Source organism: Coturnix japonica, chromosome 5 (assembly GCF_054131305.1).
Source record: "Coturnix japonica strain WE chromosome 5, WE-NBRP24, whole genome shotgun sequence".
Lineage (NCBI taxonomy): Eukaryota > Metazoa > Chordata > Aves > Galliformes > Phasianidae > Coturnix > Coturnix japonica.
In genome coordinates, this window is record NC_140667.1 from 47,238,153 (window position 1) to 47,257,666 (window position 19,514).

A 19,514-nucleotide genomic window follows, 5' to 3' on the forward strand; every position below is an offset into this window, starting at 1 on the left:
CACAAAGGAGGCCAAGAGCCAATGAGAAACTCATTAAGCTGCTTAAACCGATCTAAATCTAGGCTGTTGAGGTCACATCCCGCCCCCGCCACATATTTCCACCCCCTTCCCCCTTCCTTCGGCCAGCACTGGTGTTTACAGAAACAGGTGGTGATGTGCTGGTTCAAGGGAAGAAAAAAATAACCAACCTACCACACCATGGCATTTTAGTATATTGGTCTGGTTTAAGGGGTTGCACAGTACTTTGCATTAGTGCAAGGGAATGAGGCAGGAACACCACAGCTGGAAATTAAGAGTAGTTTAATCTTCTATGAAACTGGAACTGAACAAACCACTGGAATCTTTGGAGTTTATCCTCAGCCATACAAACTCCTCCACACATTGATCAACTTCCAAATTGCAGGTGGAGGTAATTTGTTTCTCTTACTGTGTTCAATATCTATGTTCTCCTCTTACGCTTACTAACTAGTAGTAGTAACTCATTTGTGACTGGTTCTTAGCAGTGATAAAGGCACCTCAATTCTAAACCCTCAAACCAGACAAGATTAAGAAAAGGATAAGAGGCAGACATAATTTGTTTCCTACCAATTAAGAAGCACAGAGAAGGAAGGGAACTGAAGCATGAGGACACAGCTCTCCATTGTGAGGACAATTCTTCCCAGTGCCTGAAGAGCTCTTTCTCCTTTGCAGAAGAAGCAATGTGGTCAAATGCAAAGTAGATATAAAAGGATGGATGATCCTCCTCGATCCCTTCCAACTAAGGACAGTTGATAGATGGCCTTGGCTAGTTCTGGCTTTGATACTCATGTGCTGAATAAGAAAGGAGATGGATTTCTCATTTTTGCTGCTGTTTGTAAGGTTGCAGTTTCTCAGTCCTTTAGTAGCACAGCACAGTTAACACTTATTAGGCACATCCAATATAAACTTTGTTTCACATCTTGGTGTTATTAGGATGATTAATAACCACTGTGCCCTTCCTTCAGCTGGTAATTTGGGGCTTAGCGAGGCCATGTGGTAACTACAATTTGTAACAACATTGCTTTGAGGTTGTTCTGATTTTCCAACGAAGGGACAAAGCCTAATGCAACACAGGCTGTGTACTGTAAGCACACAGTTATGTCCTCAAACTGACGATGACTACAGCGAACCTGAAGGGCCAGCGTGCTTCAGGCATGTAAACTTCTTGAGAACTATTTATTTCCTCCTTGCACACTGGCTTCTCCCAGCTGAGCACCTCTGGGCTACTGAGAGATATCTCAGTAAAGGGGCAAGCTCCAGAGGGCCACAAGGAGCCACAGGCTGAAGCGCAGCCCTCAGAGAACAGCAAACAAGCGCCCAGGCGCCACACTCGCCCAAGGCCGCAGCCCAGACAAGCGCCAGGAGGCGGGAGGCCACGGCACGGCCCGCCCACCAGGTGACGCTACGGAGCAGCCGCTCACGTGACGTAGTCAGCCAATGGGCGGGCGGTTCCCCTCGCTCCGCGGGCGGCGGAGGAGGAAGGGGGCGGGCGGAAGGCTGAGGCCGCCGCCGCCGCCGGAGCCGGGGGGGAGCGGCAGCGCCGAGAGGGGCCGCCGGGGGTTGCGCGTGTCCGGACCGCGGCGCCCGGAGGGGCCATGCCGAATAAAAACAAGAAGGAGAAAGTGAGGCGGGGAGAGGTGGAGGGGAGGTCGGGCCCCGCGGGGAGGTTGTGGGGGTGTAGAGGCCCCGCGGGGTGGAGCGGTGCTGGGTAGGGTGGGGGGCGGCGGGGAGCTCCGTGCAGCCGGGGGCGCTGGGCTCTACGTGCACCCCGCCGTGCGCGGCCGCCCCGCCCGCCTGCGGGCACTGGGGAGGGGGCGGTCCCCCCGTTGGGGCCTAGCCCGGGGGGCTGCGGTGGCTGGGGGGGGTCCCGGCCTCGCCTCATCTCGCCCCGGGGGTCCCGGTGTGCGGGGCTTGGGGTTGGCCCGGGGGAGGGGAGAGGCCGCGGGTTTGGCGTGCGGGGGAGTGCGGAGGGAGGGGATGGAAGCGTGCGCTGAGTGGAGCTGGGCGGAAGAGTGAGCGGGGAGAGGTGGCGGAGTGGGGGGGGGCCGTCCCGGGCCATCTGTACGATGAATTTGTGCCTGGGGGAATCGCTGCGAGCGCTCAGCGGGGCCTTCCCGACCCACGTACCTGATAATGGACTGAGGTGGATGTGGCTTCGCCCCGGTGTCCGGGAACAGTTGTTTTGTCAGTCGCAGACGGGGTTACTGCTAGTGGAAGTATCAGGAAAGTTGTAAATCCAACGTGAAGTTAACTGGTTTGTACTGTTTGTGATAGGTAATTAGCCATTATGGGAACGAGGGGAGAGCAGGAACAGTGATGTATAGAGCCTGCCTCATCCAGTTGCTGTCCCACTGAGCCCTTTTTGTTTGCCTTCTGCCTTGTTTTTAGCGTTTCACTAATGTTTTAAAGTAAGATGGGTGTTGTGACTTGTGTTACTTTTGGTTTTTAACTTGCTTTCTCCAATATCTTTGCCACTGGTCGTACCGAACCCATTCAAACTTTGCTTTTCTTAGAAAAGCAAGTCTCACAAAGAGGCAGTGGGTTAAAACTGTGGGTACAATGCAGGGAGTGGAGAATCTGAGCAGTGGGCCTGCTTTAATACTGCTTTAATACTACATGGATTCGTAGTGCATAGACCATCTAGAACAGACACCATAGTGAAGTGTAAAAATCTGTATTCCAATAATTTCAAGGCAGAACTAAGTGTAGATAGTCCTGGGGCTAAAACCCAAAGACAGCAAGGTGAAATTCTTAGACATGATTCTACTCAATTACACTCTTTGTCCATTCTAAGCTATATAATAAACGCCTATATCTGACTACTGAATTTTGAAGCATAAATATAACTCTAAATCCTTTCTGAAGATAAAGAATCCTTAAAGCAACTTTGTAGGGAATAATAGTTCAGTATTAAGGTATTCCTTAAAAGAATATCCTTTCTGGTCCTATCAAATTGTAATACTCCTAGTTGAATAAAAACCCAAATGTCTCAACTTTAAAGTCTACCTCAGGTAACTGAGACTGAATTTTCTTTCAGGAACCTGCAAAATCGGGCAAAAGTGGAAAAAGTGGCAAAGATGGACAAGAAAACCAAGAACATGATGTAAGTATCACTAAAGCATGGAGTCTTTCCAGGCAAATTTCTGAAGACTTCTTCAGAACATTTGGAATTTTACTAGATTGTTATAATTTTGTTGTGATGGGTGACTGTGGGAAAAGTGGTTCTGGAGCTACTGACCTGGTATTTGATAAAAAGTGCTCTGAGATTGAAGAGAAGATGCTTTTGAGGAAGTTAATTTTACGTAGGCTGAAAGACTGTGTCCTTGCTATGGGCTTAATCACTCATCTGTTTCCTCTTTGGTTGCAAGGAGTACATCTGTCTTATTTTCTAGTCCTGTTGTGAGGTTTGGGACTCGTCTTCTAGCAGCTCATCGTGGTTTTTATCATTCTCTGTAATTTCTGGAGTTCTTTTCTCAAAAAATTCTTTAATATTACTGTGCCGGTTGTCAGTAATCTGTTATGTTGTCAGGAGACCTTAGACTTCATTGAAGGCTGCCAGGTTGTGGAGTTTTTTTTGTATCTAATTTCTTTGTGTAGGTATACATTGGAATATTGCTTTATTTCTGATTGATTTTGCAGTTGTTGCTGCAGCATTTTTTTCTTTCTGTATTCTGTTTGTTTTGCCCACCAGTGAGGTGCAATCATTTGAAAGGACTCAGTTAACTTATTACACGCTCCCATTCTCTCACATTAATCTGAAAACCCAGAATTATTTGATTTGCTTCATTTGTAAATGCAGTGTTTATTTACTTTACAGTGTTAACACCAGCCTGAGCGTAAAACTCTGTGCTGAGAAGTTTATGTATATTTCATCTTCTAAACTGCATGTCTTGATGCTCATCCAGCTTTACCACTTTTTCCATCCCCCACATGATTACTGGTGATGGGGGGAAGGGAGGGGGCAGGGACGGGAGGGAAGTGTTTGTCTTGCAGAAGTCTGTTCCTTCTGATGCAACTCAAATGAGTTTTCATTTACTGTGCAGAAAGATATATGCTACTGACACCAGATGATAAAATCATTAAAACGTGAGAAAATAATTTTTTTGTGCAAGCTCAGTTAAGAGAATGATTGAATTTCTGTGGAAAGAGCTAATATTTCTTGGCTGCTAGGGGAGAATGAGATCAGGACAGTAGCAGGATGTAAGTGTTCATAACAGTGCAAATGAACATGATGTGTTCTGTAGTTATGGTATATTGCTATGGCATTTAAAAACAAAAAAGCGTATTACTTCTTGACTGTTATCTTGGTTCTTGTGCAATTGTCAAGATTGTGGTTACTGGTACCTTTGCTGTATATGAGTCGATGACTCATTTTCTCATGTTTCTGAATGATGTGCTGCTGAGACCAGAACCGATTTTCTTGGTTCCTCAAGGACGGCATGTTAAGCTGCCATAGGGATCTATGGTGTTATTTAAATGTTAACTGAAAATGCTTATGTAGATTCCTTTCTTTCCATATTTACAGATAAAGCTTTTGCTTATTTTGAATATTAAAAAAGAGATGAATCTCAGCAGGAGAATGTGCTCGTGCATTTTTATGTTTCAGTTGGCCTTCCCAATGGGAAATTACAGTTTGCTTAAGTCTGTGATGATGCTTTGTTATTTGTGTGAGCTGGGGGCAGAGTGGGAAAGGGACCCGTATAGTGCTGAGAATGTGACTGGTGCATGTACTGTGATTGTCATTCCCAGTGGACAATGTTTATCCTCCAGACAGTTTTGAGCACCTCAGTGCCTCACTCATTAACTTAATTAATAGAATAATTGCACACAAGTAGCAATATGGAGTTTGCATTCTAATATAGCTGGCTGTAAGCAGAGTTTGTATTAGCTGCCACTTAGATGCGCAGAAGGGAAACTATTCCTTAACATAGTGAAGAGCAGCAAATATAGCAGTGTTCTGAAATATACTATTGATACAGATTTTTTTAGGATTTTTTCTTTAACAATGGTTGTTCTTATGTTTCCTTGTGCCATTGTTCTGATGTGGCTCTTTAAAGATCCTCTTCTGGATGTAGGTTTAGAAATACACCGTTTTATGTCATTTTTTTTTCAGCAAAATTATATTTAATGGGTATGAATGTAATGCAAATGGCAGATAGTAAAGACTAGAAACTGTCTGCTGCACATAGAACAGCAGACAGCACAAGCAGCAGCATCCCGCAAATACTTTATTTATAGACATTTAACTATATTTATAACGCTTAGCTAAGTTCATTATGTCTTGGACTTCTGTAGATGAAGATATAAACGGATCTCAATAGTTCATAGGAACAAACAAGTGCTTCTCCTGTCTTGTGCTCAAGGAGATGAGATTTTGGTTGAGTGGAGCTACCCAGCAAGTCTGAGAAGTGATCTGAAGCCATAGCAGGTTTACTGGTAGGCCTGCATTTGCTGTTGTAAGGGACTTAAGCTGGTACTTGTGTACTTCTGCTGAAATCTACGAAGGGACACAAGTATGTATAGAAGCTCTACAGTAGCTGCAGTGTGCAAGAGTCCTACTGAAATAAATACTTTTTTGTTTACATATCAAAGGATTCCATTGTCATTGTATTTGAAAACAAGATCCATTTTGCCCATTTATTTTTTCTTCCAGTGTTCCCCCCCCAAACAGAGATTTAAGGAGAAAAACAAAAGTTGATTCTTCTATTACCTGTGCCTTGGTCACTTGATGTAATACAAAAAAGCCATGCTAGATAAGACCAGAGATCCATATTGCTTGTTATTCAGTGTGGTATTTAGCTGCTATACAAGAAAAGAGTTTCAGTTATAGAGTAGATGTGTGGTTTTTCATCTTTTTTCTAAGCCAGCATGTGGCTTAGAATGTTGCCTAACTGGGTGTTATATAAAATTGTTTTCATATTATTAGTGGTTAAACTTATATATCATATATTTATATTATATATTTTATATTATTTATATATATATCAGTTAAATCATGAATAATATGAATATATGAATGTGAATATATATATATATATTTATTTAACATATCTATGTTATATTATCTAAATGCATGTCATTTGACTTCCAAGCCCTGTTTAAACTCACTTGGGTGTAGGACTTCCATATCTTAGATTGTCCTTCTGTAGTACTGGAGCTACCAGAACTGTACAGTACATGTAGGGGTGGAGGGGGGGTACCATGCGTGTTTATAACCAAATGCAGTTAGTCCAGTTTGCAGTCTCACATGTTGTTCACTTTTTGAACATTTGAGAGAAAAGCTAATATGATTAAGTTCATGTCTGACTTCAACTTTCTGCCTGTTAGTAAATACGAATTAGGGTAATTCATTGACAGAACTGTTGAATCTATGCTGTGAGGAATAGCTTTAAATTTCAGTAATTTCAGTAATTAGTCCAGTGTATTTGTATCTTCAGGTTGGGAGCAAAGACAATCTGTTACATGTGGTTGCTCTCTGAAGGGATGTAGACTTACGCTGGTGAGATACTCAGGGATTTGTTTAGCAATGACTAAAGCCTGTAATCAGAACACACAATGAAGAGAAATGCCCAGGTGTGGGTAGTGATTATCCCAGCACTGTGTAACTTGGGGATGTATTCCCTGTGAGAAAACTGGCCTTTGCAGAAGTTTTTTGCAGAAGTTTCTTTGGGAATAAGCTTTGCTCCAGAGCTCTGCTCCACACAGTTGTATGGAGGTTCCCTTTTGAGTTCAAACAGCAGTAATGCAGGGTCAGCTGCATTTGAGCGCAGAGAAACAGATCTTCCCTCTGTTGTTTCTCTAAGTAGTTCTGGTTCTGTGTCAGTCTGTAGCTGGATTGTTACAAATCTTACAAGTTGGCCTCTTGTTACTTTCAGTATGTATTTCTCTCGAAGGGGTAGTAAGTGATTGTCAGGGGATGTTATCATTGCCTCTGTATAGCAAAAACCTAACCTAACTTTTTATTTCATAAAATTCAAGTGTTTCATACGATGCCATATTAATAGTTCTCAGGTACAAACCACAGGAAAGAAAGTTAAGATCTGAACCATGTAGTCTCTTATTTCTGTATTTGACCTGTGGGAATGCATGTGCTAAAACCTGCACTTCTCACTGATGCTATCTAATGCTACAGGGAACACAGGTTGGTTGACATTAGTATTGGCTGTAGCTGCAAAATCACAGAGCACCTAGAGTGATCCTAATACTTAATGTGCCTGAGCTGGGGTACATTGAGCCTGCAGATGGATCATTGTCTGGATCATAGTTTTGCTCTGTTTCATGTTGAAATTGAACTGATTGCACTAGAATGGTATGGGAGCACTAGGATGACAGATGGCTGAGGTTCACCCAGGAGATGGAAGGTTCAGGAGTAGCTGGCACAGTATACATCATACAGCACAGTACCAGGTGACAGAGTGATAGTTTCCTCTAGATCTAAACGTGCTCACTTGAAGGCATGAGACCTTCTGTGCTCATAGTTTTATTCATTTCTTTATCCGGATGCTCATAGTTTGTAGCAGGGGAAAAGCTGCTTTTGGTTAACACAGTATTGGGTTGGTGAGGCTTTGAACAAAGACGAACAGAAATCATAATTCTGTCTTCAGGTTCTTCTGCTGGCAAACAAAGCTGGTGTGGTTTGAGTAATGCATGTATGTGTATTACTGCATCGTTATGATGTGCTACCCTTGTGTGTGTGTATAGTGTGAATATGTTTGTGGGGAGAGAGCCCTCAGGTTTGAAGGAAAACAAACAAAAGTAGGTTGTTTCTTTAGGTTGCTTTTGAAAGTTAAAAGTCATCGAAATTAGGCTTAAATTGAGAATTAATGTAATTCGAACCAGGCCATCATTTATTCAGATTCTTTATCTCTGTGTTTTTTATAAATGTTCTGAAATAATACTTAGGGCCTTATCTGTTTTTAATCAAATTATCTGGTGGTTGCACATAACAAGATTGACTTTTCTGGGCCATTTGTTTCTTTGAAGTTTCATTATAGAAAATGCATTAAGAAACAAATGTTGCCTCACTCCTTACGCTTGCAAAGTGCCAAGTGCTCGCTGGTGGTGTTTCAGCACACACAAGCCAGCGTGAGTAAGCCTAAGTCAGAGCTGATGGGGCACCCGATTGCTATTGCTAAAACTGAGTTCCTATGCAGCCTCAGACTGCAGTTCTGATCAGTGCCCAGAAACAATCAGAGACAATTTGAGTAAGTTAGTTAAAATATTAGATTTAGAAGGAGGAAACAGAAACAAATGCGTGCTGCTGATACTTAGCTATGATTATCAGGTTAGGATGCAAGAATCTGAAGGTTGTAGTTCACTGAGCTGAGACATCTTTGGCAATTGTCGGCATTGATTTGATGTGTTGCAAGGCCAGTGTATTGCAACAAAACTAGGATGATATATAAGTCCTTAGAAGATCAAATTTGAGCTGTATGGAAACAGGAAATACGAGCAAGACTTTCTATTTTGAAAAATAAACACAAGCAAGGCAGGAGAGTTTCAGCCAGTCGTGTATCAAACTTTTCAAATGCTTTGCGTGTAAAACCTGCTGTCGTGCACTGTTTGAGTGTGAAGACTCACTGTGTGTGGGGAACTTCCCGAATACAGGAGTTAAACAGCGGACTTCATGTTGGGTCTGACAGAGCGCTAGTGGCACTCCAGGGTTATTCATCAGGAGCAGCTAGCAGTAATACTGCAGTGTATAAATGCAGAATCACAGTTCATAAATGAGTACCTCAATGTAATTCAGTGAATGCTGATTGCTGTGCTGTAATGTGTAAACTTTGTCACTTCTCAGTTGAAAAGCTGATCTTTTCATTTATCAATGTGATACTATTGTGGATCCTCAAAGCTTTGTGGCGCAGCTCTTGCCATCTTAGCAAATAAAAACATAAGCTGATCCAATCACTGCGCTATCCTATACATCTTGACCACTGAGAGAATCTTAAGGAGTAATGAGCATACTTGCTGGAAGGACAGCAGTGAGGATTGTTGTAGCAGGGTAGTCCAGGCGTCGTTCTAATAATAATCCTTTTAAGGAAAAATAGAAATCAAAATGCAGCCTGTTATAGGCCAACCAAAGCTACCAGCACCAGAAGCACGGTTAGTAGAGGCTCCTCCAAAGTTGCTTGTCCAAACGTTCTTGAGCTGATTAAACTAGTGAACAATAACGACACAGTGGTGCAAATCTTCAATAAAATCAAAACTTCAGAACTGTTTGCCACTAAAAGTGGTGCCCTAAAGTGTGGTGTTTCCTTGCTTTTCTTCAGCTGCTTTGTTGAAGGAGCAGTGTCCTTTTCTAATTGTCTGGGTGATTAAGAACCTGTGTTGAAATTCATAAGGTTTGCACTGAGTCTCTGCTGACTGAAGATACTGAAGTTTAAGGTCTAACCTTGTTGCTCCACATCAAATGCCTTGCCAGTTGTGGACATAAATTTTAATTATTGCAGACTTTTTAATAGCTCTGAGCACTGCCTTTATTACTACAACAAGAAATTCCTTCTAATGTTTCCTGTTGGAAAGCGTGTTGAACTTCAACTTGAGAAAAATCTCAAGGTAATCATGAAGTGTTTCAAGATGTGCCACGTGGAGATGTGTAATTGTGGTGGTGGACTGTCATTCACCACAGACTTAGAGTATGTATTGATGCCCAAGAGGAAACTACCACTTAATTAAAAGGCTCTAAAAACAAATGCAGGTTTAGTCAAAAGCAGGCACGGAACCAATGCATTTTCTCCACAATGGGGAATAATAAAGTACCCTGAGGATTTGTAGAAACTACCCTGAAGGAATGAGGACTGCACGTTACACACACTAATGATAGTGAGCGTATTGCACTGAACGATTGGTCACTGCAGATATTTACCCATATGCTTTAGCTTCAAAGTAGCACACTGATGACAATGTATCTGAAGCTGTGACTGCATTGGTAACAGCACTGAGCAGCAGTGTATCCTGCTTTCAGAGGGATCTCCATTGTTCTCTGTGGAATTCAGGGTGAGAACTGTTGCCATTGCCAAGCAATTAATGTTAAAATAAAAAATTAAAAATAAAAACTAATGTATTCTCAGTTTCAGTGTATCAGTTCAGTGTTTTTTTTATTAAGACGTGTGAATTGATGCACAGGAGATGCTTGATCTAGGAGACATGAGAGACATGACTGTAGGATGGTAGAACATCTGGAATGTTGACTGCAGGGCGCATTTTGGTACTCTTTCCTCAATGCCAGCTGCTAATCCTATGCCACCGGCCTGACTCTCACAGGTATGCTGTGGGTATAATTATTGGGTTGCCTGCTGTTGGGCTGTGTGTCAGATGTGGCCTGACACTGTTTCCAGCCTCAACATAGAGTAGTAAATGAAGACCTGCAAAGGAGAGAGCTCTGAGGCAGTTTGAGATGCTTGGAATGTTTAGAGATTTCTGTGCTGCTTTGAAGTTATTCAGAGGGGAAAATCTGAATGGTATTTAGATTTCAGCTGCTCTCCAACCATTTTGACTTCTTGATCTTTGATTTCAGTTCTCATCTCAAGAGATTAAATTAAGTTTAGACTCAGCTTAATTACACTGATCATCTGTTTGGAATCTACCTCTTAGCTAGATTCTTTCAATTGCAAATTGGACCCTCACACATTTTGAAAATGAAGTTGTAGAGGTCTTTTATATTTTTTTCCAGTTTTTTGTTTAGTTTCAGTAAATTGTATTTCAGATTCAGTGTACGTTTATTTCATCTGCAATTCAAAGAGCTTTTAAAGCTTCTTTCGAGACTTGCTTGGCAAGAAATGGGTTCTTCTGGGTGCTATAGATCAAGCCTCTGTTTATCCTAATGAAGGGTAAATCCATGGGGGCTACTTATTGTATCAAAATGAAAAAAAGAAGAAAGGGATTAAAGCTGCATTAATATAAGCATTTTCCTTCTATCTCAGGTTTGGGATCTTGATTCTTATCAAGAGCGTTCTGCTTTTTATCTTGTGTAAAAAGCAGGGAGTTTTTATCATTTGATAACTGACTCAGAAGTTTTGGTAGGTAAACCTTGCATTCTAGACTTCTCATAAAGACTTTTACTGGTATGGAGCCTACAGTTTTTATCCTGGGTTGTACATGTGTCTATTTAAAGTTGAGTTCATCTATGTTACTGAATAGAGGGGAGAAATTTGCAGGCTAATGCTAACCAGATATGTATCAAGAAACACCATACAGGATGTTGCCTAGTTTTGTGTTATTTTCAGGCAGGGAGACAGAATATCTCTTGCCTTATGCTTAAGGAGGTGATCTCTTTTTGTCACTAGTACTTAAGTCATTCAGTTGTTTAAATCCTGATTGACAGATGCATCCATCAGCACCTTCAAATTCCTCCACTTCTCTGACCACTTTATCTTTAAACTAAGTATGAAAGCTTGCTGCTTTCTTCTAGGTTTGGCTTGGAAACCCTTTGGATTTTCTGGAGCCACAAGGCTTTTTACAATCTGGTCTAATTTGGTTATTTGTGACAGTTCTTTGAAAAGTGAGGTCAGACCAACTTTTTTCTGGCTGCCTGTTTGGTAAAGTAGTTTGAGTACTGGTGGTTTGAGGGACCATCAGTGATAGAATGTCTTGAGTCTTCTGAAGAGAGTTGTTGACATGGGGTACAGGGTACACCCTTGTTCCTGCTCTCTTCTCTTAGGTGACTGTCTGAAGTTACCATGTGAGATGATGGGTGATGATCAATTAATTTAAAAGAAGAAAAACTGGCTGTAACTGGAGATATGCTTTGTCCACTTGATTCTTTTTGTCTGATCACAAATGCAGTGTTGTGCTCTGATTGATACGCACCTGTGTTATGTGGTCAGAAGGATCAGACTTCAAAGCAGTGTTGTTAAAACGGTAACATACTTCAGTCTTCATGCATGAGGAATTCTGCCTGTGATATCTTCGCAAAGACTGGAGCACTTCTATGAGGGGAGGCTGAGAGTGCTGGGATTGCTCAGTCTGGAGAAGAGGAGGCTGGAGCAGGGAGGATGATAGTCTCTTTCTTGAGTTCATGTTAAGCCTATTCATGGGAACCAAGGAGCGTAAGCTCTATTTTATTCAATTATTAAAAGCAAGAGTCAAAAGTCAGAATCATGCTCTAAAAGCTAAAATGATCAGAAAATCTGGAGGTTGTTTGAAAATTATGATCTACATAAACACTTTCTCAGTGTGATTTTTCAGAGTAATTTGTACACATCTTTTGGTTTATCAGCCACTTTGAGTTAAATGTAACTATATAAACATTTGGGTGGGAGGGAGCAGTTTGTCAGAACAAGAGTAAGAACAGGTATTTCCCATTCTAATTACGGAAAGAATTGATAAAAATGCATCTGTAATTTGACTGTTCTGCTGTCAAATAATTAAATTGTTCTTCATAGCCAAATGTCTGTCAGTTTTAGAATCACTAAATCATAGAATTACCCAGGTTGGAAAAGACCTTGAAGATCATCAAGTCCAACTGCAGCCTAAGCAGTACCCTAACTCTAACAACCCTCCACTAAATCATATCCCTGAGCAGATTCCTCAGGAATTGCAGCTTTCTGTGGTTACTGGGGGGAGGAAGCTGAGCGTGGGTCTTCATTCAGAACTAAGGAGCACTGCATCTTTAAAAGTGACGTAGTGCGAGTTGTTCTCATTAGGCTTGCAGTTTCCTAATGCAGAAAATAAAATATGGGATTGCTGAAACGTGCTGCTTAAATTGACATAATTTCTTCAGGTGCCCTTCTATGCAAAGGCTGGTTATGTGCCGGTTTTGGAGGTGAGTACAGTCTTGAGAGTATCATAGTGCCACTTGCGGATGTTGTTAGTCATTGCTGCGTAGTGTGGCCTTCACATAAACAAGGTCTGTAAGCTGTGCTGGCAGCTTTCTGGTGTGTGATGGCTAAACAAGTGGAGCACAGCTGAAATACAGGCATAGCCAAGGATGACGTGGAAAGAAGGGCTGGTGATTCAGGGCTGGAATTATGTGGAGCCATCGCTGCAAGATTGGGAGTTGCCATAGGAACAGAAAATGCTTTCTTTCGACGCCTCTATTTAGAAATGTTGCTCATCCTTTTGAATAACCACTTTTGGCTAATTTTAGAATTTATCTGCAATTCAGAATACATGGCTTCCTGATGAGTGAGTTACCTTAATATACCACAGCATGTCTGTGTGCAGGCACAAGTGAGTACTTGTTAATTCACAGTTGAGAATTTGCTTGGGAGCAGAGGAAGCAGGAAAGTGACTTTTCCTGTTTTAAGTAATGAACAAAAAACAGGTGGTAATGGAAGATAGCCAGTTCAGAAAAACAACATTAAGCTCAAGCATAACATTGAAAGTATAGAATCTTGTGCAGTAATATTGTTTCTAATGTGTTGAAATTATAATGAGCTTTAATTGCATAATGCATGGCAAATCACTGCTTCCTAATTTTTAGCGCTTCTTTTCCTTCTGCTTTGTCACTTGATAATTTAGAACAGTTTTGTTATTTTTAAATTTGAGTTAAGGGGTAGAATTTACCTTATGGAGCATTTGTATTTCAGCAAAAAGATTTTTCAGCATTTGGTGTTTTAGAGAAATACTAAATATATATGTACGTAATGCAAGGAAATGGGTATTGCTTGTATGTAAATACCTTTAACTTACAAACTTGCACCATTTTTAGTGGAAGTCTAGAATATGTTCTTGGTAACTTGTGGTTATCAATGTATTGTCTCTTTCCAGTGTTCTTGTTCTTTTAATAGTAAATCTGCAGAATGGAGATCTTAGATGTTTAATGAGAGCTAAATGTTGCTGTCAGTCATTTTCAGTGCATGAACAGTTCTGTTACTGTTGAACATATACATATACAGTACTGTACTGTTGAAATACAGTCATTTGCTGACTATAGAGTATTTGCTTCTAGATAAAGGTTTGCGTAAAATGACTGTCTTCAGTTTACCTACCTTTAGACTCTGAATGGTGATGTATTGTTACATTTCTACATGCACTGAATGTGTTCACTCACAGACTGGATGGAAATTGCTAATGAAGAAGCTATTCTGGAAATCCTCTTTAGAACACGAGAAGAGATTTCCGTTGTTTAGATACATCCCCGTGAAAGTGTTTGGTGATTGAAACACAGCTTTCATCTCTGTTATATTTAAACTCATTGAAATGCTGAAGTAGCAGCATTACAACCTTATTTCCATCCTGAATTCCACTCCTATCCATTTTTTGCTTTTATTCCTTATCATATGGGCACTTATTGAAAAGGAGGCTGTGTTCTCTTCCTGTAAGAGAGAATTGCCAAGGTGTCCTTTCAGTAGTTGGCTGCAGCATAAAATGGTTTGCAGATTTTAAAAGCTTCTATGTTAATTTAGGATCCTAAATTTCTAAAAACAGCAAAACCAAAAACCACCAGACTGCAGTACTTGCAGTAAGGTTTCTCACTTAGCCATTGTTACATTCCTGGTGTGTATTGTTTCTAGAGGTGTTATTCTTGTAAAGTACCTTGTGAAGTTATTCATGTTTAAAACAACTATTGCTAACTTTAAAAAAAGGAAAGAAAAAGAAATTGAGAAAAGCAACATCAAACAACATCACAAGTTCTGACAGGCTTTTGTTAATGATGTGTTTTATTTTGCTAGAGTGAGAGCACTATCAAATACGTTCTGGGAAATGGTGCAAAAAATGTCCATTTTTCTCATTCTGTTATTCAATTCATCCAGGGGTACAGTGACAATGTGGTAAGGAATATTACAGTAAAAGCCACTTACTCTGAATAGGCAGTTAGCTGCTGAAGTTTCCTAACTCTATCTGCGTCAATAATAAGACTCATCCTTTTTATTTTCTAAACCTCTGTCAAAGTCTGAATACCCTGGCCAAGGTGGGACTCTGACTGAAAGGTACGATACAAATAGGCAGAGTCCTGATTCATTTGAAGCTCAAGTCAGATAGCTGAGTACCTTGAAGACCTGGGCTCCTTTTGCAGATGGTGGGAGCAGCTGAGGAGCTACATTAGAACGTATCTTTTCAGTTTGGCATGTACCTGAATAAATGGGTGAGTGCATGTAACTGAAGGATTAATTTCCATCTATGTGAATGTTACAGCACAGAAATAATACACATAGTGAACAAAACAGCTGTACGTTCAGGGATGACAAATAGAATGTTTTGATTGAAAGGTTATTTTATATAATTCTGTTAAAAAACAACAAAAAAGATGTTCCATGTCCAACTACAATTAACTGTTTTTGTTTCTTTTTGAACAGGTGTCAAACAAAAAATCAAACAGCGCTCCTCCCCCAGCACAGCTATCTAAAATCAAAGTACCAGCACCCCAGACAGTACTGAAAAAGGAAAAGCGTCAGAGTTCATCAAGGTTTAATGTCAGCAATAACAGGGAGCTTCAAAAACTGCCAGCTTTAAAAGGTATGTCTTTCTACATCAAAATGACTATTGTGAGGGATAGTGTGTGAGACAGAAGTGTTTCTACTGTGACACTTTTTTCTGAAAAACTTATATTAAATATTAGTGTATACAAGCTTGCACATACTTGCATATGCAAACAGGCTTCCAGTCTGTTGCCATCTTGGTAGTTAGTTTAGGAAATACCTGGTCCTTTTCAGCCCAGAAGGGTTTATGTGAAAGTAAATTCACCCATCTCACATAAAAGTAAAATATTTGGGGGTTTGTTTTGTTTTGTTGTTTGTTTTTTTTTCCAAAACATCAGTTTTCTGTCCTCAGTGAGCCATGCTCAAACCCTGCTTTGTGCAAACAAAGATCTTGGCGCTGATAGAAGGCCAGGTGTATCCCTGCTTGTTGACTGGATTTCCTGAGCATGAACTAGACAGAGTTGTGTCTTTCTGGTGAAATCAGTTTTTTTCCTTTGTCAATTTTAAGGCTTTGTGATGATGTATAATTATATTTACAGCTGGCTGTGATGGAAAAAATAATAACTGATGTGTCTTAGTAACATGGTATTTATTATCTTCATTTTAGCTGCTGTGTTGTGTTTACATGTCAAAGTATTGTGCTTATGGTACTTTGTGGATTTAAGGTACGGTTTTCCAGATGTGCTCAGATGTTCTGATCTGTAGGTTACAAGAAACTGATCTGCTCTGAAGGCTTATTTAAAAAATGGCATTTTGGAATGCAATGCATACTGCTTTCCTGTGTTCAAAGTCGGTAGTGAAACACCAATACATCACTGAAATGTTAGGCAGAACAGTGGTAGATAATGTGAAAATGTCAGTGGATAAGACTTTTTTTTCCTCTGTAAATTTCCTCTTGATATCATGCATTAGTGTTCCTTGACAATAAGGAACCCAGCTTTGCAGCTTACATGAACTGTACTGCTCTTTGCATGGATAAAATTAGGCTGCAGCATTCTTCTTATCTCACAGATACTGTTTTTATGAAAAGAATATGAAATAACTATTGTGCTAGCGTGATAATCTGTGTAACAACCTTCAAGACTTAAATGCAATTTACTTCATAAGTTTCAATCTCTTTTATTAGATTTCTAAATAAAAATATGTAACACCACAGATTATTGAAAGGTGTGATGTGTGTCTTAAACTGACAGGGCAAGTTCACGCACATGCAGTTAGCCATCACATCCGGGGTGTGATATAAGCAAATTACACCAATTAAAAGTGGTGCTTTTTGGAAAAGGATTGCATACAACCTTATTGACTGGCATACTCCTCTGTTCAGAGAATCTCTTGCAAAGAAAAATACTCATGACTTGTTCTTAGAACCAAGTAGTGGTTTTGGTAGTGTCTGGGGCTGTCAGGTCAGTGAGACTGGACTGAGTATTCAGTTGGAAGCAGAGTGGATATTGAGATGGAATGAGAAAAGTGCGTGTGGGTGGGAGACAGTACAGGTAGTCCATGGGGGATGGGGTGAATGGACAGGAATTTTTGAAGGTGAAATTGGTATTCCCACCAAATACCGGGGAGTTGAAAGTAGAGGTTTGGATCCATTTTGATTTTGGCTATGTTGCAGATTAATAGGCCAATGAATGGCAGAAGAGAGCCTGACTGGAACACAGTAATTAAAAAAAAAAAAATCTTAATCTGTGTAAGACGTGTGTTAATGCTTTCGAAGCAATGTACCTATGTGTCGACTGCAATATGTTGTGCGCGTGCTTTGTCTTTCAAGCTGTGATTGCTTTCCCCTACTTTCAGGTGACAGGAAATAGAAGATGCTGAACTTAGCTCTGGGGGATGTCTCCTGGTGCTGTATGTGTGTCCTCAGGCTGTTGAAAGCCAACCTTTGTTATGAAACACTAGTACCACTAAAGATCTAGTAATGTATAATAATTACTACCTTTACTAATAAGGCTATGTCCAGTCTCACGGATCACAGCCAGGCACCTGTTTAATTGCTGTTCCCCATACATGTGCTTGCTTGTGGCTACTGGACTTCTTAAACTTTCTTGTTCTGTGTTTGGGATTTTTGCATGTGTTTATTGACTGGACAGGAATTAAAGCCTACTGGCCAGGCTGTAATTTAAAAAGGCCAAGAGGATTAAGGCGGGTTTGACTTGAGTAAAGTGTTGTAATGAATGTAGTATTGTTTCGGGTTAGTTGTTTTGGAAGCTGGTTAAAACTTCTAAGGGAAGCTGTATTCCTGTAGCTGCAATATTGGAAAAACTTCCTTCTACATGTAGTAGGCCAAGAGATGCGCATTCCATTCATAAATACTGGGTATGGTGTGGTGTGAGGTACTTATATAAGGCTGTATTAAAAACACAACTTACAGAATGGAACTGCCTGTGTATGCAAAGTTGTGTTAGATTTGTGGAAGCTTGTGGCTGGTTGGCTCTCAGGGGCCTGTGGTGATCCTGAAGTATGGCTGCTTTCTTCTGTGTTGTAGGACTGGAGCTGGGGTCAGTGGATCTTTTGAACTAATGAGGAGGGAGAGGGGGAGCTTCCCAAGTGGTTTTTGGTCAGTGTTTCTTACATGGGAAACTAGCCTCAATTTTTAGCCTTCAGGTATGCTGCTGACTTTCAGTTCAATATTGCATAGAGTTGCTTCAAGAAATACCAGTGTGTTTGCCTGGTTAACTGCTGTTAGTGCGGCATGATTTGTATTCATTGGAGCAGATTACACTTAACATTGTAAACCTTCAGTTTATTCAGGAAATGGAGGAGCTGCATAGCTTAGCAGAAAGAAAAGGAAATAAATTATGAGTTAAGAGGCTCTAAGAATAGAGATAAACAGAGAATTTCTGAGAAGTGTGGGGTGCTGTTGCTTTGCAGAGGCATACATGCATTAACAAAACTGCAAGGCAGTGAGGATCCCTGCAGCACAGGGAAGCGCAGCCTGACTCAATGCAGGTACTGTGTGCAGTCTGCTGTACATAGCCCAGGAGTATGGCAGGAGGTCTGTAACCTAAGGTCAGATGTTGTGAAAAGATCTTGCTCATTTCTCACTGAAACAAAAAAGTTCTGTGCCTACAAGTTTGTGTTGTGTTAGCTTCAGCTTATCTGCTTTACCACGTTTTCTAAGATTTCTAGTATGGGTACTTATTACAGAGAGTTGGTTTTGCTTTTAGCTGTTGTCTGGGAAAAGTTACTTGTTGGCCTAATCGAGTGTTTTGTGGGCTTTTCTTGTGGTATTTGAAAACTTCCTGATTAATGCTTTGGTTATAGCTAGTATAAATAATTAAGGGTGATTCAGCCTTCAGAAGCTTACCGTTATCTTAGCGCTGCTAAGAAAATGCCTTTTAATTCAGGATGTATTTAAACTGATGGATTTAGAATAATGTGTTCTGAGACACAAATGTTCAGTGTGGATGAGTATTTACTGTATGTACCTGACAGCTGTTACACTGAAGTTTGTGTTCTTTGCAGCCCTCCACTTAAACTTTAAGGAAGAATCTGTATTTCATTTTGCACCGTGCACAGTTAGATTAGCAAATAACCCCAGAGTGTCTGTGATTTGCTTTACCCTGTGCTGACAGTTACTGTGCTAATTGCTAGTGTTGTGGATTTTACTTCAGTTCTTTAATCTAAGTTAACCATATGAGCTTCTGACACCTAAATACTGGATAAAGCTCTAGAATTGTGGTTCCACCCTCTGCTACAGGTTGGCTGCCCCCCCACCAGCTCAGGCTGCCCAGGGTGAGGTATCCAGCCTGGCCTCGGGTACCTCCAGGAATGGGGCACCCACAGCTCTCTGGGCAGCAGAGCCAGGGCCTCACTGCCCTCTGAGCAAAGAATTTTCTCCTAGCACCTAAATCATCTACTTTCTCTTTGTTTACAACTGTTCCCTCTGTAAGACTGTGGAGAATGGACTGTACTGAAGGAACTGGAGCTGTTTAGTTTGGGCAACAGGAGGCTGAGGGCAGACCTTACTGTTCTCTTCCAATATCTGAAAGGTGCTCACAGTGAGAGTGGAGTTGGTCTCTTCTCACTGGTGAGCGTAGTTGTATTTATTGCTGGTATTTTGCAAGAATGTGCTGATTTTTAATAAACTGTGTAACTGTGCAGTGTGTAGAGAGGTGTTGTATCAAATGG

General features: G+C 40.8%; 1 protein-coding gene across 2 annotated transcripts in view; it reads left to right on the forward strand.

Annotated features, from left to right (window-relative positions):
- Positions 1–1,526: 1,526 nt before the first annotated feature.
- Positions 1,527–19,514, forward strand: part of PPP2R5C (protein phosphatase 2 regulatory subunit B'gamma) — a 61,947-nt gene continuing 43,959 nt past the window's right edge. For both annotated transcript variants that reach the window (XM_085549452.1, XM_015865421.3), the window contains exons 1-3: positions 1,527–1,640; positions 3,056–3,121; positions 15,258–15,417. Coding sequence is in view for 1 of the 2 variants with exons in the window: in XM_015865421.3 (XP_015720907.1) it covers positions 1,614–1,640; positions 3,056–3,121; positions 15,258–15,417 (253 nt within the window). In the remaining variant the exon portion in view is untranslated. The remainder of the gene's footprint in view (positions 1,641–3,055; positions 3,122–15,257; positions 15,418–19,514) is intronic.